Raw genomic sequence first — 27,113 nt, 5'->3', positions numbered from 1 at the left:
AATCCTACTTTAATTTCTTCCAGTGTTTGTCTTCTTCATTTGCTTTGTGCACTAATGTTCTGTCTTCTGCAGCCAAGCTAAATTTAAACCTCCGCTCACAGAAGCTGTTGGGAAGAACTTGTGCCAAGCTCGGTGTTAACTCTGAGATTGGACAGACTACACATAAAACTGCTCCTATCAGGAAGCTGTTGACCCAGGTATTAGGGTGTTCCCATGGGTCGTTGAAGGAATGCAGCCAGAAAAATAAGTACTTGGACACATGTATTTAGAAGCATATGCAAATATTGGGAAATAACACTTCTCCTAGAGTGAGTTACATTTTGATGTTGAATTTGGTTTTCCCAGGGGGGATTTTAATGATTGTATGGTGCACACACCATATTGCACAACCCAGAGACAGGAAGAGCAGCATGGCAACTTGCAAGATCTGCAAGGTGTGAAAGATCCAGCACTGGTGCATCTGGTGGAGAGACAAGACAGGAATGAAATCAGACAGCAGGAAGACATAGAGAGCAGTGAAGGGCCACAGGAGGATGTTACAAAGGAGAGGGGGATCTGTTTGGTTCTGGCACATTGCAATCTTAAATATCTTGAGTATTTCTATCTGTTACACTAAGCATTCATAAGTAAAGAAGCACAGTTGGAGCACCGCCCCAACATCAACATATGACATTTGAAGTTAATGTGCTGAACTTGTTTAATGCTAATTGTTATATCCAGCAGTTCTTAAATAACATTACCACTCTCATTTTGCTCTGTTTCTTGTCTCTTCTTTTCAATTGACACCTCAAGCTTCACAGTGGAAACAGCAATTTACAAAACCAGTCTAACCACAAGGTACATTTTACCCAAACATACTCTACCTCTGCTCCTGTCATGGAGTCTGCAGGGAACACGGTGGATGTAGTTCTCTATGTGACCAGCAGGACAAACCTGGCGCTGTATTTTTTTCGGGGAGCTCAGTGGACCGTCCCTGCACCGTTACAACTGAAACATCACTTCCGCCGGAGGACGCGTTTACATCCCAAGACTCGGGAGTCTGCGGAGGTAAAACTTTTGGGTTATGATATGATAATCGGTGAGCTTAAACATTATAAAAGACAAGATTATAGAGGGTTCATATCAAGATACGGCGAAACATGTCTACGAGGATAAGGCTTAGTTAACGCTCCCCAGGATCTACTCCGGAGTATTGGGATATAACGCCAACCCTTACCCCAGGTATGTAGTGTTTTTAATAGTTCAGCGTTTAGACTTTGACGGCAGTGTCCGTTTTTAAATACTTGTCTAAAACTCCAGTGTCGCTCCAGGGATGTTTGCCGGTTTGTGACACAGTAAGGCTTCATTTCGTTTCTGTTCACCGGGACGTCACAGTTAGCGAGTCAGCTAAATGTTAGCGTTAGTTAGCGTTAGCTGCCAATGGTTTTCAGGCTGCACTGACCGACAGACACCGGCTGTTATTTCGTCTGTCTGTGCTATAAACATACGCTTATATCACTCAAACTGGGGCTGAGCTCACTGTTAATCATTACAAATGAGAAGCCACGACTTTGAGCTTAATTTACTAATATTTTGCCAACTGCAGTGGATATAACTTGTCGCATATAACTAATGCGACATGAAAATTTGGATAACGCGGCTTTTTAAACCAACGGTGTTTCAGTTAACCTAGTCGATTAATCGATTAGTTGATCAACAGGAAAATTGACCCTTTTGATAATTTTTAGCACTTTGGGTCATTTTAAAAAGGAAAATTCAAGATACTCTGGTTTCAGCCTCTTAAATGACTAACTGTTTTTACTTTTTTATTTTAATGAATGTATTTCTGTGGATTTTAAACTGTAGAAAGTAAAGACAGTCTGGGGTTTTAATCCATTATTTTACACATTCATGTTTCCAGTTTTTGTCATTTTCTGACCAAAGCACCAGCTGATTGAGAACATAACCAATATTTTAATTATTACTGACAATATTGGTATCAGTCCTGTTTGAGTTGCAAATCAGTATAATGTGTTTGCTAATTTAATATTTACAATCTATTCTGGTATAGTTAATTGTTTACTCAGTTTAATCCATAAACAACAAATACACAATATGCCCTATTCTGCACCTTAGGTGATGTATTCTAACTAACAAAAGTATCTATGTCAAATGTGCATTTGTTTTATTTAATTATCACTCAATCTTTTCAGTACGCATGTGTGTTGTTCAGTAGTTACACTCAAAGCTATTACTCAAACATGTGAAACCGAATATTTGGCTCTGTGAGTATTGGGATGCAACAGACCAATATTTTCACTGCTAGTAAACCTGCTGATGTATAAAATGCAGTATGTGCAGTATAAATTTTCATTGCTTAAGATGTTGTCTACAAAATTCACTGATATCCTTTTTATGCTAATACAAAGCAAATGCTCATATATGACACATGGCAACCAGAGAGTATTTGGCATTTTATTTATGTCATTGTGTGCTATTGAGTGTGGATTTATGGTCTCAAATGGCAATTTTATCTATTTAAAATTACATCTACAGAGGTGGCAGTTCTCAAGGCACAATTAACTCACTGTTTCAGTTTTCATTTATTTATTGAATCCTCTGACAAATTATTGGCTTTTTAATTGGTTATAAGTCTTTAATAGTTTTTTATGAAATGCTTTCTTACAGAATGGAGACTTCAGAGACCAGTCTGTCATCAGGGCCCCTGGCAGTGCCGGACAGAGGTATGGTGCGACCCTCAGGCCCACCTGCTCAGCTCTCAGAATCAGCCAGGCCCTCCAAGCACAGGGAGCACCCATCCAAGTCACCAAAGAGACGGCGGGAGGGGAAGAGGTTGCAGCGGCGAGGGGATGGTCATGAACAGCTGCTCTCAGAGACAGAGCGGCGGAGGTTGCCAAGCCAACACGAGCACTCAGATCTACCCGGGTCAGCAAGTGACACAGCGGAAAACTCACCTAAGAGGTTTGCACCGCAGGTTTCCAACTGGTCATCCATGCCACTGGACATGATGTGATTTTGTTTTGACTCTTGTGTTTTGTTTTATTTTTTTTGGTTTCTTCATCAGGAGAGCTCACTTTCTACATGGACCGTATCCAGCCACTCACTTCGGACCCAAAGCCTGTATTCTTCCCAACCCAACTTCAGTCATGTAAGCATGAGGGTTCTGAATGAGGCGAACTTTGTGTATACAAACCGTTTGTTGCGGCCAGTGACCTAGAAAAGCTTGTGTAACTGTGTGATAAGATAAAGTATGAAAGCTGTGATTGGATGTTGTAATGGGATGGCTCACAGAGCACAGATGTATATTGGTACATGGTTTCAGAGTGTTCCCTTGGACTTGATCTGAAAACACACACAGATGAAATTATCTACAGAATGCCTGTCATCCGCAATGCAAAGGATAAGAGTTACATATGGTAAATAGGAGATCAAGTTTGTTATATTTTATATTATGATCACTGGAATTTGGACCTTCCTCATATAGATGTTGCATCAAAGTGTCATAACAGTTAATATGTGATTGCAGCTGTTGGCAAGGCTTTGCATCTGTCTGGAGCCTTTCAAGATCCCTGAAACTTAACCAATGTTACATGACATTATGATTAAATAACAATGAACTCTCTTAATATTGTGTCTTAATATACTCTCTAATCGGTCTTTTTAGCCCAAAGTGTATTTCTGTGTTTGTAACCTGCTTTTGTCAGGCAGTTGTGATGTGTATATGTACATTCATGTGTTAGTTATCTCATGTGTCTCTGTGTCCCAGGCACATCCAGGACCCAGCCAGCCAGCGACTCACCTGGAATAAACCTCCAGTTAATGTGCTTGTCATCAGGAAAATCAGAGATGAGAGTCTGGTCGGTCCTTTCAAAGAGCTCTGCAGGTTTCTAGTAGAGGTACAGCATCACAGTATTTTGTATATTTTATGGTTTATATAGTAATATGAAAATTTTATGATGGGAATTTGTGACTGAAGACAGATTTGGCATCTGAACCAATTTAAAACAAACTGTTGGAAATACTCTATTTTTTTCTTCTTCTTTTTTTTTTGATCTTGATGATTGCTGTCTTGATGATTAATGAAACATGACTCCTAAGCTGTTTTTGCAATTTTATTTTTGTTGGTTAGGCTGAAAATGCACAGAAGAGAAGGATTTATGAACAGAAATGCACTATTTGCAAAATGAGCATGAAGTTCACCACCTCAGTTTTGTAATAACGTACCTTCTTAGATTAATCTTATTTAGTTACAGTTCGGTCCTTGTGGTATAAAAAAGTAAAACTATGTTCCTCCTAATAAATACTGTAGAGGAACCAGGGAAGGTATTTGTGGTACAGACGATGAAAAGGTCCAGACACGGAGGTATTGTCTGTTTTAATACAGAAGTTAACACCTTTTGGCCAAAAAAAAAAAAGTGCTGCTGTAGTTGGCCAGAGAGTCACATTTTTACACTCCATAGAAATACTGTGATATTAAACCACACATTTGGGATATGCTTAGTTATGGAAAGCATGCTTTTGTGAGATGTGTGTGTGTTTAGGCTGTTGTCGCTAAGCTAAAGTGTGTCTTTATGTATTAGGAGAAGCAGATGATGGTGTATGTGGAGCGCAGAGTCGCTGATGATGCATCTCTGTCAATGGATGAGACTTTTGGCTCCATCCGCAATCAGCTGTGCACCTTCAGAGAGGGTGAGACTCTTGTGTGTCCCTCCACCTGTAACACACTAAAGACACAAACATGAAAGCATAAAGTTGACTGCTGGAGGAACAAGTAATAATATCCTTTACGAAAAAAAAAAAAGTAATACTGTGATGTAAAATATGTTATTATTGGACACTTGGGGGACACAACATTGAAAGGTGTAACATGACCTACTTAAAATTATTTTCAAGTAATAGCTTGAAGGATGAAGCACAGAGAAAAAAAAGGTCCAATCATAAAGTGCTCGCCCATTCTGGCTTTCTGAAACAGGAACGTGTCTTTGCTGTGACAGTTATTTAAGTTAAGTTATTTAACAGTATGAAAATGAAAATGATTGTGTTTAAAAATAGCAGTGTTTTGTCTGTTCACAGGTTATGATGATATCTCTGACTGCGTAGATTTAATCATCTGTCTGGGTGGAGATGGGACTTTGCTCTATGCCTCTTCACTTTTCCAGGTAATCATGCTGACTTTTCTTTTTTTTAAAAAACATCAAAGCTGAACTGAACTCCAAATGCTTGAAAAATGTTTATAGTGGATAAATTTGCTTTAAAAGGGAAATGTATTATGTCTCAGTATTTATTCCTGTACTAGGTGAAAGACAGTTAATCTATTAAAGCTTACCCCTTTAACCTTCTTTAGAATCACTATTGTCTACAAATCTCTGATTAACATGGTTTCCACTTTATTCTGGTGTCATTGTATATTATTTTTACAAAGACTTCCTTTTCTAGGTTTTCTTGATTTTACGTATTTTCTGCTTTTAAATCACAAATCTTTTAAAGTCTATAATATAAGTAAAAAGACCATTTTTCAAAGGAAGCATGGTCTTTTGAAGCAGGTTGAGGTACCAGCAGCAAGAAGATATTTCTATCAGGAAATTCTGTGCAATTAATTAGAGTTTTTAGCTTTTTGAACTGTTGCCACTTTATGTCAGATTCCTGAAGTTTTGCTGAATTGAAGATAAAAAGGAGCAAGTACAAAATACCTGTAGCAAACTATTTGTTTTTCTGACTCTTTTCCTGAATATTTAGTTTACTGTATAATTGGTTATATAAGCTTTAAAAAAGAAAGAAAGCATACAACAAACACACAACAAATTAGTTTTCAGTTGATGTCCTGTGTCCTGACTAGAGTCAGATAGGTGAATGCAGTAAAGCCAGTTAGACTGTTTTTAAGCACTGTCTTTTTTTTCCGTTCTGCAGGGAAGCGTCCCTCCAGTTATGGCATTTCATCTTGGTTCTCTGGGTTTCCTGACGCCATTTAAGTTTGAATCATACAAGACTGAAGTAGCCAAAGTGTTTGAAGGTAGAGAGCAGCTCTGTGTGAAACGCTGGTCTCATGTTAACTGTTGTATTTCATTTAAACACCAAATTCATTCTCTCCTGAAGAGTCAAACTCTGAAATTGATCTTCACTTTTGTCTTAACTAATGCACCTTCATGTGGCTTTTCAGGCAACGCTGCCATCACTCTGCGCAGTCGTCTGAAGGTGAAGGTGGTGAAAGACATGCTTCAGAGAACAGGCCAGGAGTCATACGGCCGAGAGCCGCAACAGCAGGAGCACAACGGACTTCCTCACGGACACACCAGCAGCGAGGCCGGCAAGGTCACCCTTCAGCTACAGGTGAGGACAAAGGTGACACATTTGTTGATGTAATCGGTGACGAAAAAGTTGCTGAAGTAATTATTTGCGTTGAATTGTGTGTATGGTTCAATATGGATAAGAGTTGAGAGAACAGCAGGGCTTCTTAAGAAAAAAAATACACAAAGCAGAGTAAAGAGGCACATTATTGGACTCACTAAATGTGTGTGCTACAAGTCACATCTACAAACCAGCCAATAAGAAGATGACACAAAATAAATAGGCTGGCTAATTGAAGTGCCATTTTGGCACTGATAGTATATTACCAGGATTTAATTATGCCCCTCCCACTCCACCTGGTTTCTAAAGAGTGAGATGAACGTTCAGTGTATGCATTAAAAACTGAGGGAACAAGACAAATCTTTATTTGCTGATTGTTGGATTGACATGTGCATGTCTTTTTGTGTGTTCACTGCTGAGACTTTGCATTTCCTTTTATATTTGAAATACTGACAGCTGATGTGAAATACAGTCACTAACAAAAGAGTGGAAAATGCCTTAAGAAGTTGACATGTCAGTTTTAGTTCATGCACTCATAGGGTTTAACATGTCAGCTGAGCTGTAGGTGTGGGCTGAAGTAGAAGTACTCGAAGAAGTTTGTGGCAGTTTAAACATAGAAAGTGAAAAATTGTCAGTGTGAGTGTCGTATGAAACCATGAGTAATGGAAGATGTATGAGTCAGGAGAGCTGAAGACATTTGTTTGGTTTGAAGGAAAGTATCAGACAAAGTGTTACTTTTCGATTTTGTTTTCCACCTATGTAAGTCTTCTGTACCGCCATTCTTTACATCCGCTCAAACAATAGAGTCCATAAAAATAAACTACAGTATGACTTTGTTTCCTCATGTGGAAATTTCCTCTCAGATGATGTTCTGTTAGCAGTTGTCAGGCTAATTTACCTTCACTGTTTTAGACAGGATGAAAATAGGAATACTGACAGTCTGGGTTTGCGGGTGTGTGCATGTGACCAGCTTAATGACTGAGCGTCAGCTTGGTTGCCATGGCGACAGTCATAATAATAATAAAGCTGATATGAGAGAGGAAATCGGATGTTGTGAAGTTCTGTTGAGCCTGTTTCCATGGAGACCGTGGCGTCTGCAGTGCAGCTGAATGGATGTTTAACGAGCTCCGACGCTCTGTCTGACACACTTGGTAACTAAACAACATGTCACACTGCTGCAAACACACACACACACACACACACACACACACACACACACACACACACACACACACACACACACACACACAGAGTGCTGCAGTTTGTCAGTGTCAGTGCAGCTCTCTCCAGGGTTTTTCACCTCATCGATAAAAGACAGTGATGAATTGTTCTGGTCTCTGAACCAGAGTTTGACCTCCCATTACATCACGTCTGCTGTGTCCAGCAGGATGTTTGCACTGTGCTAAACTGACGTCAGTACATCTGCTAGACATCAGTGCTCTGCGCTGCAGTGTTTTTTGTGATTGACTGAAGTGTGGAACATGATTTGTATGCTGCTTGGCTGCACACAAGCCTTTTCCCTGCACGAAGTTTCCTTGTGTGATGTGGGCCTGTACCTGCCTGTAAGCCTGCATCTGCTGCTGGCTCATTTATTATTTTTATTGTGTGCATCGATTAGATTCACTCATATTTACTGTCTGTGAAGAGGAATTGCATGTTGAAGAGTGCCCTTGGGTGCTTCAGAGTATATGGGGTTCTTAAGAATCGAGTTATTCATGGTGCTCAGTGGCAGCAGTTATTCCTCATCACACTATTTTATCTTAATCAGCTCCCAGCCAAGTAGTTTTGTTTCCAACAATTATTCTTGTTTAAGCGTTCACTGGATTCCAGTGAAAATTTGATGCAGGTTTAGGCTCTAGATGTTTTTGATGTGAGTAGCACCACCATGTGGGTATTTCTGAAACACTTCACTTGGAGCACAGCTTTTACAACTTGTTTAATTGTTCTCCTGATTCCAAGCTCAGTATAATCCCAGTTATTTTCTCTAGATGATCAGATTCTTCATTATTTTAAATTTTCTTAGCACTCCTCATATACTTTTTATTGCAGTACATATTTTATTAGCAATGAGTTAAAAAGTAGTATGCTACTAAAAGTAGTTTAATATGCCATGCATCTGATTTTGCTTGTATAAAGCTATAATTTTCTCAGACAGAATCATTAACAGGATCATACAACACCATGTTTTATAATGATCCATATTTAAAACTACTGAAACATCAAATTGGAAAACCTTGCACCATTGGTGCAGTATCGAGCTCTCTAGAACTTCTGATTCCAGCTGCGCTCTGTGTGGTCCTGTGTTATGCAGGTGTTGAATGAGGTGGTAGTGGATCGAGGCCCGTCCTCTTACCTGTCAAATGTGGATTTGTACCTTGATGGAAGGCTCATCACATCAGTCCAGGGAGATGGTAAAGACAGATACACACCTTGCTGTTCCTTCTTACAGCACACTTTTTCTGCTTCTACTCAAACCAAAACAAACTCAAAATAAAATGATGTTTCCAGGCTGAGGTCACAACAGATCAAAGTACGAACTATGTACAAATGAAAATATGGTAAATATCCTCCCACTCTCTCCTTCTCCACCCTCCAGGTGTGATTGTGTCCACACCCACAGGCAGCACAGCGTATGCAGCTGCAGCAGGAGCCTCCATGATCCACCCCAACGTTCCCGCCATCATGGTGACCCCCATATGCCCACATTCGCTCTCCTTCAGGCCCATCGTCGTCCCTGCTGGAGTGGAGCTCATGGTAAGAATAAAGAGAACTGATTAGTTGATTAATGATTTTTTTAAAAATGAATTGGAAATTGTTTTGATAATCAGTTTATCATAAAAGCAAAAATGTCAAACTTTCACCATTTGCAATTCATGAGGATTTGCTGCTTTTCTTTGTTTTGTTACAGACATTTTTCACAGCTTTAATGGTATTTTAGAGAAAAAAAAAAGGTTTATTGAGGAAATTTTAATTCACTGTAAGAGACAGTTGAGATATTTCAGTTGGGGCAAAAGGTGTCCGACTGACTGACGCTGCCAGTCATGGAGCCATTTCCCAAGCATACATAAATATTGACAAGGTAAATTCAACAGGAGTCATCTGTTCAGTTATGATCTCCATGACAAAAGAATGTGTGTGTCCCCTTCTGTCCTGAAACAGATCACCTTGTCCCCTGATGCCAGAAACACCGCCTGGGTATCATTTGATGGCAGGAAGAGACAGGAGATCCAGCATGGAGACTGGTAAAGTTCATTTGCTGTCATCACCTTTTATTATGTACTATACCTATGTGTTTCTTTAGTTCACCGGTAACTTACCTTCGGTTTCTCTTCCAACAGCATCAAGATCACTACATCTTGTTACCCAGTGCCATCTATCTGTTGTCATGACCTGGTGTACGACTGGTTCGAAAGTCTGGCTCAGTGTTTGCACTGGAACGTCCGTAAGAGGCAGGCCCGACTGGCAGACATCTCGGACTCATCAGACACAGAAAACTGACTCACCAGTACTTTTATTGGTCTGAGTAAAAGACATTCAGCCGACGCTCTTTAGTGCAGCTGAACAAGTGAGTGGACCGGGTTTATTGTGAGACAACCATGAGGTCACCCTGCAAACACTTTCATGACTTAATCACTACACTGTGCTAGAGAGCATGCATTTAAAGTAAAAGTCCTTATTGAATTAATTCTGTGAATAGCATGTACAATGGCTATACTGTGTGCACAGTATTTATACAATGAGTCGTCATCTCAGTACATTCCCAGACGTAGTCCCTGCAGTTTTATCTGTAGTTTACAGGGAGAAAGCATGTGAAAGTTGAATCAATTAAGGTTCCTCATGAATATCTTAAACAGTTTTCATAGGACATAATCAAGTTTGATGATGAGCCTCTAAGCTGCATGTTACTAGCGTGAGTTTAGTGAGACCATAGAAATACACTGACAAAGCTGACATTAAGCAAAAGTCATGTAAATTTGTACATACAGGATTCTAGGATAAATTTATTTAAGGTCATATTTATGTGATATTTATATATTTTAAAGAGGAGACATTGTAAGAGCAACACACTTTCAACTGAGTTTCTGATACTGAGTCAACCAAAAACTACTGTATGTGATTGTTCTGTACATATTTTCAGTCCTTCAGAGCCAACTCTATTGTAAAAGCTATTCTTTAGTTGTATCCTTTTATTTCCCAGTATAAATTGTAGCAACGTAAAATAAAATGAGGCAGATAATATAAAACCAGATGTTTTCATGATTATTGAACTGTGAAAAAACACAGGTGAGAAAATAAAAAAGGACAAAAACCAACTTTTTTTACATCTGATCTGTGTAAATAGGGCTGCAACTAACACTTAACATCCATTATCAATCTGTATTTTTGTATGCAGACATCAAAAAAGTGATAAATGCCGACCCCAGATGTCATTAAATGTCTGTTTTATCTGCCCAAAAGAAATAAATTTAATTATATATTGTAAAAACAAGAAAAAACGAAAATCCCCACATTTGAGAAACTAAAATCGTCTTTTTTTTTTTTTTTTTTAAATGAACGAATTAGTTATCAAAGTCATTAATTTCCTGTGCTTATGGGCCAGTTTTCCAATAAGCTGTTCATGCTGTTATTTCTGTACCCGACTGATTGACACTTTCGTTTGCAAAAAAGTGGTACATACATTTGGCAAACCATTTAATTTTTTGCATTTTACCTCAAAATCAAACATTTTAAATGATTGCAGTTCATTTTCTGCCATTCCACTAAACTGAATAATAATTTATGCTCTATCCAACCGAAGATTATGATGGAGGAGATATTCCAGAGAAGATATGACAATACCTGTGTGCTTTCTATATTTTTATTGCAATGATAAGATACAGATATATTTCTAGACATCCAATTTTATTAAATTATACTCCAATATTGCATGAGACAGTCTTCAGAATGATATCGATCCAAATGTGGACTAAGCGATCAAAAGACGTGGTTTTGACCAGAGACAAAACATGAATGTTTTACAGTTTGATTTTAATTTCCCCCAGTAATGTGCGATGAGAAGCAGCAGCATAGAGAGTAATAATACTACAATATACAACAGACCGATACTGTGCAACAGTCAACAACAATTGGGAGAATAATTTTTTTTTACTCTTTCGTGAAATGGTTTTACTAATATTGAGTGACTGGCAACTTGAAGGACACAGATGCACTTTGCCCGTTTTGGGAAGAAGAAAGAAAAAAAAAACAGGTCTTACAAAATTGACAAGATGGTGTGTGAGCTACAAAGTCAAAAAGCTACTAGCCTCAGTGGGATTACAGGAGACTGGAGAATGGACTAGTAAATACAGTGTGGGTGAGTTGTTTTTTTTAGGCAGAACAAGAGGACAACTGTACCGAAAGTGTGTGGAATAGATTAAAATATTGTTTTACCACATCTGACTGTAGGAAGAGTCAGGTTGCTGTCAGTGTTACACAACCCAGTGGTTGTATAACCTCTGGTTAATGACTGACCATTGTTAGTGAGAGAAATGCAGATGTGGCAGGACACAACAAACCAACCAGATCACACAGTCACTGTTACTGAGGCAAATGTTAAAAAATAATATACACAGATGCTGACACTAATAGATTCCCACTGATATCTACCGTTAAATAATGAGTACACTCTTGATCGTATAAAAAAAAAAAAAAAAAGCATTACAAACACCCTGGGGAATAAAAATTACACCTCCTAATACAAAAGAAAAGGAGAAACAAAAGCAGTTTTATATTTTCTTCCCATTGTGTTGTTTCTATATATTTGATATATCAATAGAATCCATATATAAATGATACATTTCTATGTTTTATGATTAAATATAATCCTTGCTATGAGTAAAAAGAGCATCTAAGATATTTCTAGCTGGAAGATAATGCGAAGGAACAGCTTGGACCTTGGTTTGCCAGATAGCAGCCTCTGACTGGAAACGTGGAGCTGGATTCATGAAGCATGCCCGCAGTTATCACACATGATGAGACATGACTAGTGCGAAAACCTTTACATAATTTCACTGAGATCAAAAATCTTTGTATAGCTACACACCAACAACCTGGTGCTGTACTTTTTTTTTCCCCCCGTGTTTTATCTAAGATTTGAAAAGTTTGAGTCTGACATTAAAAGAAAAAACTAACAAAATGTATCCCTTGGTCTTGCGTCCAGTTCTCCATATTAATGAGTATGTATAACATCATTATGAGCTGTGTTTGGCACTGGAGTTTGCTTCACTTTTTACACGGTTCTGTTTGCAAATCAGTCAACGTTATCTTCTAGCTGTACTTATACAGAAATGCTGAAATGTTTTTAAAAGGAAATGTCAAACTGCTTTTACTCTTAAAGATGGTTAGACATGAACTAGAAGTACTTCAGACTGCAGAGGCTTGAATTATGATCATCCACTATTTATAAAAAAAATAAATGTCTGTCACTTACAATGGCAAGTACCTTAACAAACTAATCTGCCCTTCAAATACTCTATCCAGTCACAATATGGTTGTCATCTGTTTTTTTTTTTTGTTTGTTTTTTAAGGTTTCCTTTGCTCAAAATATGATTTGGTCCATCCGGTGAAGTTAGAAAGCAGACACACTGGTCAGGTTGCTTCAAGTGCTGCCTAAGAAAGTTATCAGAATTGCTGGCGAGGATGTGACACGTGCTCCTGCCAGAGGTTGAGCGCCAAAATACAGAAAAAAAAAAAAATACAAAAAACCTAAGGGGCTTTTTCCAGAACTAGGGTGATTGCACCAACAACACTGACACCAAATAATGGCAAGAAAACAGCATGTCTTCTCTTAACTGGCCAGTTTAGATGTGGATTTGTCCTCCCTTACAAAACATACAGATTTAACCAGAGACAAAGGACATAAATAAAACATTCTGAGTTGAACTGACACACTTTAAAGCAACTTCCTAACATAAAAGTAGCTGATAGTCCGATGGGTTTTTGTCGACAACTTCCTCAGGCAAATGTGTCCGGTGGCAGTTTGCATTTTTTCATAAATAACATTTGTGTGGGAGGAATCTTATCCACCATAAGGCTTCTTTTTTTCCATAACCATTAGCTTTTCAGTGTTGCGTCTATCCCGGTATTGGTCTGTTGGTACTGTTTAGTGGAAGATCTCAACAACATTTGATTGGGCCTCTCCTTGGCCTCAGTGGGGGCAGAGAGACTGGGATATCAGGTCCTGGGATCACAGGAGGAAGGGAGGGAAGGACAGAGGCAAAAGTAGAGAGTGATGGGATTGTAAGAAGTTTATGTTTCAACAGTCTGGGGTTTACTTTCACTCCCACCCTCTTCTTTCCTCTCTTGTGTCTCCTCGTTTTCTTCCTCTTCCTCTTCCTCCTCCTCCTCCTCTTCTTCCTCCTCCTCTGTGTGCTGCTCCAACTCTTCCCTGGTGATCATCTCAAAGTCGTTTCCATTGCTGTGCTGCGAGCCTTCGTCCTCCCGCCGGTCGCTGTCTGTGTCTGAGTGGCGGTCCGTCCCCGTACCTTCCGTTTCTTTACTCTCCTCTGGCCCTGTCTCTTTGATTTCCTCCTCCTCCTCTTCCTCCTCCTCATCACCGTCCTTTTTTTCGCTGTCTGACTTCTCATCGCTGTCTGACTTCTGAGCCTTGGTGGAGGAGTTGTCCTTCTCATCTGTCTTATCTGAGCCCTTCTTGCTGCTGGCTCGTGGTCCTTTGTACTCGTGAGTGTAGAGCGGCCTGAACGAGTCGATGAAACCAACGTCTGCCGTCAGGTTGGGGAGGAACCAGAAGTGATGGCGCCCACCGGTCACCAGCCAGATGATCAGGAAGAGGATGCAGCGAGCTGAGGAAGAAAGTAAAAAGTCAGAATTTACAATTTAAGTAAAACAGACATCTTTATTTGCATTTATTAGTATTCAAATCTTATTCTCTCTTTCTTCTTTATGCAAAGCAAATTGTTATCAGCTACATTAAGCTTAAACACAGTTTCCTTCAGATCTTTCAGTTGTTGTCCTTGATAAGCTGTGAGCTACTCACATCAGTTTGTGTTTTTCTTCCTGAGCTGATGGACATGAACACAGGACAGAATAATCATTTCCGCTCCAAAAAAGTTTAAGATTTTTCAGACCTTCCTTGAAATGCTTCAGTTTGCTTCAAAGTGCCTTTTTTCAGGCTGCATCTGCTAATTTTGGAATTTGACACTTCGCTTTATAAGGATAAATCAAAGGCGCTCACTTAACGCAGCGACTGGCCAGGTGTGTGCAGATGACAAAACAGTTATTTCAACTTTTCTCTGAAGCTTTAAAGCTTTCTTCACACAGCTACTTTTATCTTTGCATGTACAATCCAGTGCACCAACATGAATGCCTGTGAGGCATGACCACCAGTAATGATTTATCTCACCTCTCAGACAGCTTGCCTTTTGAACAGCTTTGAAGACTTTGGCCTTTAGAAATGTTTGTATAAACTACTCAGGTGCAAACCAAAGCCTCCATCTTACATTACACACCTGCAGGATACTTTTACTTTCTTAAAACTAAGAATTCAAAACTCACTTCTTTATATATAAATCTACCAAGAATTTCAGTTTGTAATCAAACTGAAAACCCCAGGGCCACACAATACATTTAAACATGCTGCTTTTATCAGTAATGTGTTATTTGTGTATGTATATGTTCCCAGTTTAGTTGAAAGCTAAGAGGTCTGGCAGGAACCTTTTAAACATTTTCGTTGGCCCAGTGGACACTTACTTCTCTTTGGATCCAGGTACTTACCAACAGCAAGAAGCAATATACTGGCCACGAAGCAGCCTGCTGCAACGCTTAGATAGTAAACTCCTACACGCATCTCTGCTGGCCACAGTGGGAACAGTGTGGCTGCTATCACTGCAATGACTGAAACATACACAGTACAAACTTAGTAAAACCAGCAGGTGTCTATAAAAGGTAACAGTCCATTCACTTCTTGTTCAGGAGAACTCTATGATTTTGAACGTCAGACTCACCGAGGATCAGTCCCATGGCGAACGTCTTGAAATGGACAGGATCGTAAATCCACACGTAAACCTACGGTAAAGAGACACAGTTTGGGTTTTTATATTGTCTTTAAGGAGCACACACACTTCTCCTTTATGTCCTTTTCCTCTAAGCACACTCACTTCATTTCCATCCAGGAACAGCTGATCCTCATGAGGCTCCAGCTTAAATTTCTTCTTCACCTCTTTCTTCTTTTTGGGGGTTCCAGGGCTATCATCCTGTTTATTCAAATAAAAATGTATTACAAATCTCTATTTTCCTCAAAAAAACAAACGTTAGTGACAGTATGACCTCTGCATTTTGCACAGGGATGATTTTCCTGGCCCAGACCACACATTGTGTACACAGGACTTTGAGCTTCTCCTTTCCATGACTTGTAAAGATCTGTCTCTACCTGCACTTCAGTCTGTACAGCTAAGTCAATATCCACCTATTCAGTTTCAGGTTAGAAACCCGATGTGATCAGCAGTGTCAAGGCAACTCTGTCTATAAAGCAAACATATAAAGCTAAAAAATTCTGATAACCCTGCCTCAGCTGTGCCGCGTTGTCTAGCAGCAAAACGTACTGTTTAACAGTAAAGTGTGAGTATTTAAGTCACATTTCCTATTGTGCCATATGACTCATTAGTGAGATTCCTCTGTAGCAGTTAGTTTTTTTTTTTTTTTTTTAAATAAAGACCAGACATGAAAACAGCAGTAATAACACTATGTTGTTAGAACAGGTACAGTCAATGGTTTTGTTTTCAGACAGTGAACCTGTTGGGTCACATACACTTTTCTCTTTCTTGGTTTCAGCAGCCTCAGACTCTTTCTTCTTCTCTTTCTCCTTTTTCCCTTTTTTCTCCTCTTCTTTGCTGCTGTCGCTCTTGGCTTTCTCTTTTTCCTTCTCCTTCTCTTTCTCCTTCTCTTTCTTGGTGTCTTTCTCTGGCTTTTTCTTCATCACTTTGAGAGCCCGGTGGAAGAACTGCTTCTTTAGAAGTCTACAGGGAAAGAAAGAGAAAATCTGATTATCAAAGACTATATTAATGCTGAAATTTGAGGATGGTGAATTGACTATAAACTATTTCAGTCAAATTATAACTTCAGTTAGCCAACTGATCAGATTTGTAAGTAGACAGGAAATTCATGTTTTATTTAACTGTAAGGCTGTTCAATATACCAATGCAGCCAACCTGTTGCAATAATCCACCACAGACTCCCGGGTGGTGAAAAAAGCTTCCTCTCCCTTCTTAGCCTTGGCCCACTTGGAGTCCTGCAGACAGTCCACTGCCTTGGAGGCTAAAGGTGGGACACAAATAAGGACTTTAAAAGAAAAAAAAAATACAGCACACTGGCAACAAAATATCAGGCAGTCTGTGTTCAAATAGCTGATGTACAGACTGTGCAAAGGTTTTTGGCACTTTAGATGTCAACTTTCTTATCCATAGCACAATACTCAGGGACCCATCTGATCGTCCCAGATTCATTCTGCAGAAGGACAAGAAGCCCAAACATCCAGCCTGAGTCGCAGAGACAAGAACAAGAAATCCCCCCACAGATGGTGTGGCCTCCACAGAGCCCTGATCTCAGCATCATGGAGTCAGTCTGGGATTACATGAAGAGACAGGAGCCACTGCAACAGCTGAAATCCACACAGGTACTGCTCTCCAAGATGCTTTGAATTAACAAACAAACTGTGGGCAGGTTTACTGTTAAGAGTGTTAGAGTGGCCACAGATATTAACACGATTTATGGTGTTATTTTTAAAAGCATCCTTATAGTGCCCAAAACCTTTGTTACCAGTGTGTTACTACAAGTCTAACTCAGCTACAAACTGAATACCAGACAGAACAGAATTATTATTACTGGAGTAATTATCTGTAGATTCATCACTATGAGTGAGTGTCACATTATTTCTACACTATCTGTAAAAAATATTAATTAGAGCTGCTTAAGAGTGGCTTCTACTCTATTTGACAAAGGTAACATCTAAAAGTAGGACAGTGGCTAAAGGCTGTTGACTGCTGTAGAAATACAGCTGCCCACAGCCAAGGTTTGCACTGATAAGGTCATGTGATGGTGGTGATGAAGGGAGGAATAACCAGCCAGAACAGGAGTCATCTCTTATTCCACCCACAGCTCCCGAGTACACAGCATTTCTCTAAACTCACAGATTTTGATGTGCCACAGAAAAAGACAAATATCAATACTCTGTGAGAGACTGCAGTGAAAACATTTGTTTAAGAATTTGACAGTTTACTGAAGTAACACCCAGCAGAGCACTGGTTTCAGTTACTGTGACAAAATCAAATGCAGCCCAATCTGTTCAGTAAACAAATGAGTCTGTGTGTTTGAAAACAAACAGAGGCCAGGTTCTGACAGTCACCCCCCCCCGATTCACAGTCCACCTGGGGCTGAGCGTTTCTTCTCAGCTCACCAACAAGCACTGACCGATGAAGTAGTCAACCCGATGGCCCATCATGTTCGTGGATTTAGTGGGGCAGTTGAATCGGAGGTACTTGGCCACCGCCTTCTCCTCCTTGGTGGGCTCGCTCACCTCCTGCAGGGCCACACAACAGCACGCACAGATTAACGCACAGATGCACACAGAAGCAAAATCACTCTCAGACAGCTGGCAAAATGAAGCCTTGTGTAACGGTGACCCTGACCTACAGGCAGACAACAGAAAGCAAATCTTAAAGCTACACAGACATGAAACAATTAGTTGGTCAACTGAAAAAACAATTGGAAACTATTTTGATAACTCATTAATTATTTATGTCCATCTTTAAGCAAAAATGCCAAATATTTGATGGTCTGAGTGCCACTGATTTGCCACTTTTTACAGTCACTGTGTACAAAATTGTGATAGTTTTTTCTCTCTTTTTGATTTATTTAATTACAATATACAGATCATTACAGACCTAAATGCATTTGTATTGTACATTTCAACAAACTGTATGAATCACATTAAACTGATAAATTGACACAACTCTTTTTTCCACCTCTAGTACATCTGCCCCCTCCTTTTCAATGTTTATTCCATATACAATGAATTAGATTTTGTTTACTGTCGACTCTTCTGATTTGATAGTCCTGCAGTTCAGATTCAAAACATATGCATCTATGATCATTCTGAGATTATCTAAATAACTTTGGTTGTTTCAGTTTCTTAATCGTTCAAAATAATGGACTGGAATGTAAGAGATGTCTAAAGGCCATTCTTATTGAACCCATACTGCACCTTGAGGCTCTGAATGATAGGAACGTCATGGGAGAAATCACGCAGTCATATGTACAGCCCCTTTCAGGCTATTACATTGTCCTATCATGTAAACAACAAGCAAATCCATGGATTTTCCATATTAGTTATTGAGTAAAACCTCATCCCCAGTTAGGGCTTGAGCTGGAAAGTCCCCTGTTATAGTGTCTTTAATCTCCTTCCATTTAGAGAAGTACTGTGGGCCACAACAAGTCAAGGGTCTTAAAACTGAGCTGCAGTGAAATGATCTTTAAACAAGGGAGATCAGCCTCTCTTTTGTTTTCACTACCTGCAGACTGAAATTTAATTCTTCCCTTGCCAAATGTACCTTGAAATAAGGTTTTCTCATTCCTAAAATAGTTTTGGTAGATCTAATCAAAAGGACAGTTTTTGGAACATGAATCTGTAGCCAGAGAAAGAACTGTATAGTTTCATACACTGTATAGATTTTTTTTTTTTTTTTTTTTTTAAATCTGTTGTAATAAATTCAGATGAGATTTCTTCTCACGTCATGTGCTAACCTGCCAGCAGCACTCAAACACATGCTAATGCAGAGGGAAAGGAGAGCATCAGCATAGCAAGGCTCAGTGCTGCTTCATCCAGGCCAGCTGGCTCCAGCCCCCAACATGAGGAAGACAAGGCCATCAAACAAGCCTTTGTTTAAAGGTAGGTATCAGTCACACAACTCAGTTACATGCGACCCCACAGAAAGCCCCCTGTCACAGTCTGCGTCATCCATCTAGCTACTCTCGTCTAACCATATGTTCATGAAGCAACCTGGTCCTTTATAAAAGTCGACCTCTATCAGTTATAGCTTTGGCTAGATATGATTTTTAACCTCTGAGTGTTCTCGTGAAGCCTCTTTAGTTTTGGTCCTTTCATAGCAGACAGTAGGTGTTCTTGTGCAAATGAACTTACAGAGACCTACACTTACTTGGATGGTTCATGAAGAATCCAAACCTCAAACTTTTGTAGGCTAATACAACAAATCCTTTCTAGACAGTTTATAAAATTAAAACTATTTAAGATAGGCATTATGGTTATTTTCAAGGGCAGTAGATGTAGTGCTGTTGTGATTGTAGTGCTGAGAGGTGTTTCTCATATCTAATATCTACCCCATTAATTATATTTCAAATAATTTGTTTGACCGAGTGTCCCAGGTAGCTGGCAACCAAGCGTACAGCCACGTAACCGTCAAACCCATTCCAATAAATGCAGTTCAAAAATACAGTGTGTCAGAACAGGAGATAACTGGTGACTGATGTAGGACGCTGCTGTTGGTAATGGACAAGACACTTTTACTTGTGATAAAGTCATAAATGAGATAACGACATATGTCTCAACACAGCTGAACTTGCACAGCTCGACAACCATATAACGTTGGCCTGATATCAACCAATATGCAGATTCAACATATTCAGTCAAGTATAACCTCAACACACGTAGTGAAAACATGTGGACGGCTTTGTAGGACACATAGAAAGTCTGTCACTCATGAGGTGACAAATGATGTTCGACTATAAAGCAACTGTTTTAATAATTCTTCCTTTTCAAACAAAAAAAAAAGTGAAAAGAACGAACCACAGCTTCTCAAATGGGAGGATTTACTGCTTCACTTCAACATCTGTGACAGTAAACTGAGTATCAGTCAGACGATGGACAGCTGACTTCAGTGGAGTCTGTTTTTCCCAGGTGACTCTTTGTAGGATCAACAGCTTCTGGCTATGAGGATGAAAACTGCTCTTTGATATCAAAACAACTAAAGTACTTTTCACAGCCTTTGACGTTTAAGTTGACTGAACCACCGAACACCAAACTGTTGCTTTGACTGCAGCCAGTGCTCTGGCCTTAGAGCCACACCTGCGTTATGTCCATGATACCTGGACAGTGAGACACTTTATGATGCCTTAACCCGTGAATTAAAATGCCCTCAGACCTGCCTCATGTTATGTAAACACGTCTGGTTAGAGCTGACGCAGCTTAGCCACGTTAGTTCCATCAGGATGAAAGTGGCTGATTATAGAGGCAGTTCAGCACAAAACACGTTACCGCTGTTACAATGTGGATGTCAGGATGTTGGTGCTGCTGCCTAATAAGATGAGAAATAGCTCGGAAACATCGAAATGCTGACATTTGTTTCAGCTAGCCAGCTAATGCTAGCTACCGTTAGCCATCATCTGGCTTCATCTGCCGACTGTGAGCTGCTTCCCCCGGGGACGGTACAGTGTCCGAACACCCTGCAACAGGTCGCAAACCTGCGCCTGCTTTTTATTTCCTCTCCCTCCGTTTGCACAGGCAGCCATGTGTCATTGATTGAGTGATGTTACCTGGATCCGTTTCTTGTGCCTCCTGCGCTCCGCCATGATCCTCCAACTCAGTTCCTCCGACGTGCGCGAAACTGGGAGCGCGCATGGAACACGTAGTATCGCGAGAGTTCGTCCAACTCGGTTTTGAAACGAAAAAAAAAAAAAAATTAAATTTTCTAATAATTTTCACTTAAAAATGCAAAACGGGAATAATAACCACAGATTGCTTTATTTCACGTGTGTGTATCTCTTTGTACGTACTTAACAAAATAGGCTTGTTAAAATAATTTCAATCAAAAGTTTTGAATGAGGAGAGTTGAACGTTGTGATTGACGCGCCTTTTCTCATTTTTGCTTTTCCCCAATTTCATCGAAAACCAATTAAATGTATGGTCGGTCCCTAATTTAAACACTACAAACTGCAATCTAGTTTATTTGGATTTATCTTCACAGGGTGGCTTCCCTACTTCTGTTAAGTAGGCGAGTCTATTGGTGCTGTCCTTACATACCTGAGGAAAACTTAATTGATTCAAATACATTAATACATAATATGAAGAAATTAATACACTATTATTTATTTGACTACCTATAAGTTTTAAGCCAACATAGGAGAGTCCTCAGCATTTTCAGAGGAAAAGATAGAACATAGTTACTGTATAAAGATCAGCCTCTTCTGTCTTCTTCATCCTGTTTTAAAGAGGTCCATCTTCATGATCAAACAGCTGTTAGTTTTCTCTGAGGGTATTCTATTCATTTTGGCAGAAAGGGTTGCAAGTTAATTAGCTTCTTGCCTTCAATATGAAATCAAGACAACTGTCACTACAGGTTCCTTTGTAGAAAAATGCTTTATTTACAATTCATTAAACAAATAAATTTAACTTAAAATGTATCAAACATCCAAAATGAAAAGACAATGCTTAAATATTGTGTTATTTTAATATGAAAGCAAGCCCCTTTGATTTCCGTGGTCCTAATGTAGACCTACAGGACAAATGACACTTAGCAGCTTATAAAATATTTCAGTTTAAAACTACAACCTGATGTTTAGAGACTAAGAAAAAACAAACATCATGTAAGATCTTCTTACCATATTATAAGTAAAAATCCACATCATGTTAAAAATTTATGTACATGTATATGTAAAATACAAATACTGAGCAGACACTTGTGACTGGTGTAGACCTGGGTATCAAATACACAGGTACAAAATAATATAAAAGCATTTTTAGTGGATTTGATTACCATGTAAACTAAACCATTACGGTGGCAGCAGCAGTTTATGCATTGGGCACAAACAGAAATTGGTTTAGTTTGCATCTTTCCACATATCATGCTGTCTCACTGCTGGCTGAGGGAGGTGAATTGTTTTCTGTCTCGTGAAGGTGCTCTGTGGATTTGAGGACATCAGGGTCTCTTGGACTCGCCATCAGCTCGTCACTGTTACAGTTAACAGGGGAGCCGATCTCTGAGGATCGATCCCCGGGTTTCTCAGGTGTGGCCTGCAGGGTGGCAGTGGAGAGTGGCAGGTTCATCATGTACAACATACTGCCCAGACGTCTGGACACCTGGGGAACAATACAGCGTAGACAGATCTATCGTGTTAATTGAAGTGCTTTGTTGCTTGTGACAGGAGAAGACCCATGTTGGTCCAGAAGTCTTTTTTTTATGGTATATACAACATGGTACAGTTGCAAATTATAAAATTACTTATGGATGAATTTATCTGCTTCAATTCTGGTCATGATTTAAGGAGACCTGTGAAAAAGGACTGTTGTCAGATCTAACCATCAAGGGTTTACTACTACTACTACTAAAAATAATAATAATAATACATGTTAGATGAGCCTGCATAGTAATACATAGGGATTCCTAAGTTTTAGATTAATGTGGCATACATTTGGATATGGATCAATCTCCTGGCTTGAATTTTCTCATATTAGTCAGTCTGTTTATTTACCTGTGATCGGATCTTAACGGCTGGGCCCAGCTTGAGCCCTAGTGTGTCCAGTAGATGCTCTTCCGAGAGGAGGGGAAGTGTTTCCCCGTCAATCAAGTGGTCCTTGAATGTCTGCAGAGTGCAATCACCTCACATTAGTACAACAAAGCTGCAGCAGACAAAATATATAATACAGACAGTTACCAACCTGAGCATATTCGGAGCATGTGGGTATACTGTTGATAAAGTTGTAAACATCATTCACTGTCCACTTCCTTATGTCTTCAGACATCTCCTCACCATTAAGAAAGATATTTGGCTGACCTGGCAAAGAATGCATAGATATTATATTATGAGTAAATGAATCATTTCACAGTTTTTAGCATCCTAAATAATTGTAAATTCATCTTCTAAACTCACCAGGTGGAAGAAAACAATTTCCAGGCACTGGAAACATGTAAGGCATCCCTGCGAGAGCTCCGCCAGGAGAAGGATACATGAACTTCTCCTGGAAAGCTGAACATTGACCAGATATCTCTTTGCCATTTGTGCTGCTGTTGGCCCCATCTGGGCAACCATCTTTACTGTTCACACAGGCTTTACGCAGGCCTGCCTCTCCCTCTTTGTAGTTCTTCTTGCTTGCTGTGGCAAGTTCAGAGTCTATTTTTGCTTGATGATGCATTTTACTGGTGGCACACTCCTCTCCCATGTCCCCCTTTGCCACCTCTTTCTCTTCCCCTGATGTGGCTCCTGGGCTCTGCTCTACATTTTTATCTTCAGTTTGACCCTTCAGATTGGCCACATGACTCTCTGCACTCTTGTGAGCAGTTGGTCTTCTGCCAGCCCTGCGGCCTCGTTCTCTTTGCAGCATGCTGATGGGTGGGTAAGGGCTGGCTGACATAAGTATGTTGTTGGAGTGAAGTTCATCCAGGGTGGGACGATGGACGTAGACATCGTGGCCCTCTGGCAAGCGCTGACGACCTCTAAAGGCCATGGGGTTGGAAGGGTATTGCATAGGATTATCAATTCCCATCAGTCCCTTCTGGTGGGCATTTTCCAGCTCCTTCTGATGCAAGATGGCATTCATCTCCATTCTGAGCAAGATCACACACAAATAATTTAGATATAAATGTACAACAATGATGCTGTCACTTTTATCCAGAAAAAGATGGTGCAGACTGTTCTGTAGGTGACATGTTTTATGAGATGCAGATGCTATTCTGCACGCTCTACCTGGCTATATTTTGCTTGTGAATGAGCTCCTGTCGCCGGGCAACTGTTTCCATGGGTTCTGAGGGCAAGAAACCATAGCTGGCTGAGAAAACGAAAAACAAAGAGACAAGTTGTTAAAACTCAACCTTATTCCTGAAGCTGATACAGACTGTCTGGGAATTCTGTTAAGGCATGAATGTGCCAAGCTTACCTGCTCCTGGGAAAGCTCTCCCCGGTAGGACATTGGGATGTGGGGGCAGAGGTGGACCCAAATGTGGTCCCACGTGGATCTGTCTGGCCTCAGAAGCTACCATCTCGGTGGGGGGAACTAACTCCCTGATGAGATAAAAGCATGGAAAACCATCTAGACATGATATCAAGGGGTTAAACACATTACAATCAGCTGTATCTGTATCATCTGCTTTTTTGTCTGTTTAAAGTATATTTTTATTCAGAAAAATGAGATTTGTCAGATTTATCTCTTTAGTAGCATGGCAAGATTAACCACCTAGCTGGGCCAGGGGCAAAATGTTGGTCCCGTTTTAACTCCTAGTGTAGGTCAGTGGCGGAGCCACGGGGTGGCTTTCGAGGTTTAAGCTCTGGATGTTTTTTCAAAAGCCCTGAATCTTTTTAAGCTTTGAGAATGATGATAATTTCATTTCTGATTGAATATTCCCATCGGTTACTTTAATGAGACAAAGCTCTGGGGAAACATCGTGATCTAGACTAGCCTACAGGCATAGGTGCCGATTTATGTCTCTGTTATCTGTTAAGGGTTAGTCTCACATTTTGTCAATTTCAGTTCATCCATTAGTAACCATCAGGTTCACCAGAGGTCAGTATTTAAACGGTTATTTTTCAAAAATTTCTAAAAGGGGAGCATGTCCTGGACCCCTTCAGTATTACTGGGCTAAGTCCCAGATGATGATAATGTCTAGCTCTGCCCCTGGTGTAGATGGCAGTTTTCATTATTTACCCAGGGACAAAGAAAACCATACAGGCTTATGTTTATACAAGTTTTACATTTATTCTCAACTTGTTATTTTATTCATATGTTGTGTTTATTCGTTTTTAAACAGGGAATAATTCTGGGACATTTCCCATTTCATGTTATACACTGAACAACAATCAGTTACTAAATAAAAGAATTGTCAATAATTGATGAAAATAATTGTTGGCTGCAGCTCTATAGTTCTTCAATAATGGAATAGTGCAACCTTGCCTAAGGTTTTACAGTTTACTCATTACTGACAAACAAAATATTGAAGCAATTTGTTAATATATAACTAAAAATAAAGTAACTCAATATAAACCAAATGATTTTAGGTTATAAAACTAAATTTTAGCAGAAATTTGCAATTAGTCAAATCAGGCAGTCCAAAATGACACATGGCAAACCATACAATTTCAGCCATATAAACAGTGTGCTTTACCTGGTTGGTAATGCAGATAGTCACATCTTCATCTTTACAGCTGTGACTTATGGGTGTCCTTTTTATAGAACTGCTGTTTTAGATTTAAGAATGAGTTCAGGTACAGACCTGTCCATGAAGCGAGGTTCGAACTGTGCCGGGACTCCCTGTAACCTCTGTTGGCCCTGGGCAAGGATTTGTGGAGCCATGGTCATCTGGTTCCTCATTATCAACTCCTGCCGCTGCCTCAGCTCTGTAAGAGAAGAAAGTGCACCACAGGTTGGTGTGGCTAATTTTACTGCAATACCTCAAACATACATTGACTGAAAGCTGAAGACTGCAGGTATTATTGTGCAGCTCCACCAAAATCAGTACTAACAGTAAAAAAATGTTACACATTATTATATTACTATCAGTAAAAATAATATATGTATATTTTTTTGACTCCTGACACGTTTTTGTTGTTGTGTTGCTTAGTCTCTGTTTCCTCTCTCACCTCCTGCTGACATGCCATTGACCAGACGGTACCAGTGCTTCTCATCCAAAGCCCCCTGCTCTCCCAGCGCTGTCATCTTCCTCAGCTGCTCCCGTGGGGTCATGACACTCACGACCTTTGACCTCCACGTCAGTGCTGTTGATGTTCAAGTTTAAAAAGTAGGTCGAATTATGAGATGCATTCCTATAAACTAGAAAGCATAACAAATTTTTGACACATTTGTCGTATAAGTTGTCGACTACAATATGTCTGAAGAGCTGTGTCTGCAAAATATTTATATACTGAAAGGTATGATGTTGTAACTTGCAAATATAAATTCATAAAAAGTGTACGATTTTTGTACAAAGTTTTTCATAGTTGAAATTTAAATAACAAAGATCCTGAAAAGCCAAGATGCTGTACAATCTCAAGTAGCACTGTATGGGTTTCTGTAATTTTCTTAGACCACCACTAGAGTGCATCAGGCATCTGTCTCATGCAACTGTTGGCCATTATCAAAGCTTACTAAAATAGATGCTAGAGGAAGTTTTCCTTCAAAGGATGTGTCATTGAATTAATATAAATTATGAAACAAAAATAGTACTAGACATCATCATTGTGTACAAACACACATTTTATTCTGAAAAGAGAATTTTTTTTCTGTTGCAGAAAACTTGAGCACCAGGCAAATGAATCTATGCGAAGATGAAATGTATTCCCATAGATTATAACAGACTTTTATCACAAGCAACAATCAAATCCCTAAAAATTATATAGAGTCATACAATTAAAATTTTGGACAGGAAACTGATCTCACTGCTTTCATGTTCTTACACAATTAAAGGTTAAGCTTTGATTATTTTATTATACTTTTGTGTCTTAAACTCATGTGTAAAGGCCTAAATAATTGCAGACTAATGTAGTCTACTAGTGGTTCCTATTTACTTTACATTTACATTAAATAAATGTGCAAAACAGAGATTTTATTTTTAAACTGCTAAAATGGGATCCATGCATGTGAACCTTACATGCACTGGTCAAATTCATCCTCTAACCTTTGACCCTTACTCTCACCTCTTACCTTAACCCTAGCATTACGTATTAACCTGTGGCTTTAGTGTAATGTAAACCTAAGACTAACCCAAAAATCTGAA

The 27,113-nt window shown here is 39.5% G+C and overlaps 3 protein-coding genes across 4 annotated transcripts; 1 reads left to right on the top strand and 2 right to left on the bottom strand.

Moving 5' to 3' along the window:
• Positions 1-1,012: 1,012 nt before the first annotated feature.
• nadkb (NAD kinase b) lies at positions 1,013-10,655 on the top strand. 2 transcript variants are annotated; one of them, XM_026314609.1, is made up of 12 exons: positions 1,013-1,221; positions 2,668-2,961; positions 3,065-3,148; positions 3,767-3,896; positions 4,581-4,689; positions 5,074-5,159; positions 5,908-6,010; positions 6,158-6,327; positions 8,657-8,756; positions 8,942-9,099; positions 9,505-9,587; positions 9,684-10,655. In XM_026314609.1, exons 2-12 carry the CDS (start codon positions 2,669-2,671, stop codon positions 9,841-9,843), a joined length of 1,476 nt encoding a protein of 491 aa, XP_026170394.1. In that variant the 5' UTR covers positions 1,013-1,221; position 2,668; the 3' UTR covers positions 9,844-10,655. The 2 variants fall into 2 exon arrangements, with proteins under 2 accessions (XP_026170394.1, XP_026170393.1); XM_026314608.1 differs by having other exon boundaries at positions 1,211-1,334.
• Positions 10,656-11,189: 534 nt separating this feature from the next.
• On the bottom strand, positions 11,190-21,009 carry sec62 (SEC62 homolog, preprotein translocation factor). Its single transcript, XM_026314223.1, has 8 exons — positions 20,947-21,009; positions 17,809-17,917; positions 16,551-16,656; positions 16,151-16,358; positions 15,501-15,596; positions 15,348-15,408; positions 15,118-15,237; positions 11,190-14,186 (listed from the first exon to the last, which is right to left on the bottom strand). The coding sequence occupies exons 1-8, from the start codon at positions 20,980-20,982 to the stop codon at positions 13,633-13,635; spliced, it is 1,290 nt and encodes a 429-aa protein (XP_026170008.1). The 5' UTR covers positions 20,983-21,009; the 3' UTR covers positions 11,190-13,632.
• Positions 21,010-22,252: 1,243 nt separating this feature from the next.
• Positions 22,253-26,083, bottom strand: samd7 (sterile alpha motif domain containing 7). Its single transcript, XM_026314271.1, has 8 exons — positions 25,981-26,083; positions 25,614-25,737; positions 24,284-24,408; positions 24,094-24,175; positions 23,281-23,954; positions 23,069-23,184; positions 22,882-22,992; positions 22,253-22,489 (listed from the first exon to the last, which is right to left on the bottom strand). Exons 1-8 carry the CDS (start codon positions 26,081-26,083, stop codon positions 22,253-22,255), a joined length of 1,572 nt encoding a protein of 523 aa, XP_026170056.1.
• Between the last annotated feature and the right edge of the window lie 1,030 nt (positions 26,084-27,113).

This window comes from Mastacembelus armatus, chromosome 17, assembly GCF_900324485.2.
Source record: "Mastacembelus armatus chromosome 17, fMasArm1.2, whole genome shotgun sequence".
NCBI classification, from domain to species: domain Eukaryota; kingdom Metazoa; phylum Chordata; class Actinopteri; order Synbranchiformes; family Mastacembelidae; genus Mastacembelus; species Mastacembelus armatus.
This window is presented reverse-complemented; position numbering and strand designations above follow the sequence as displayed.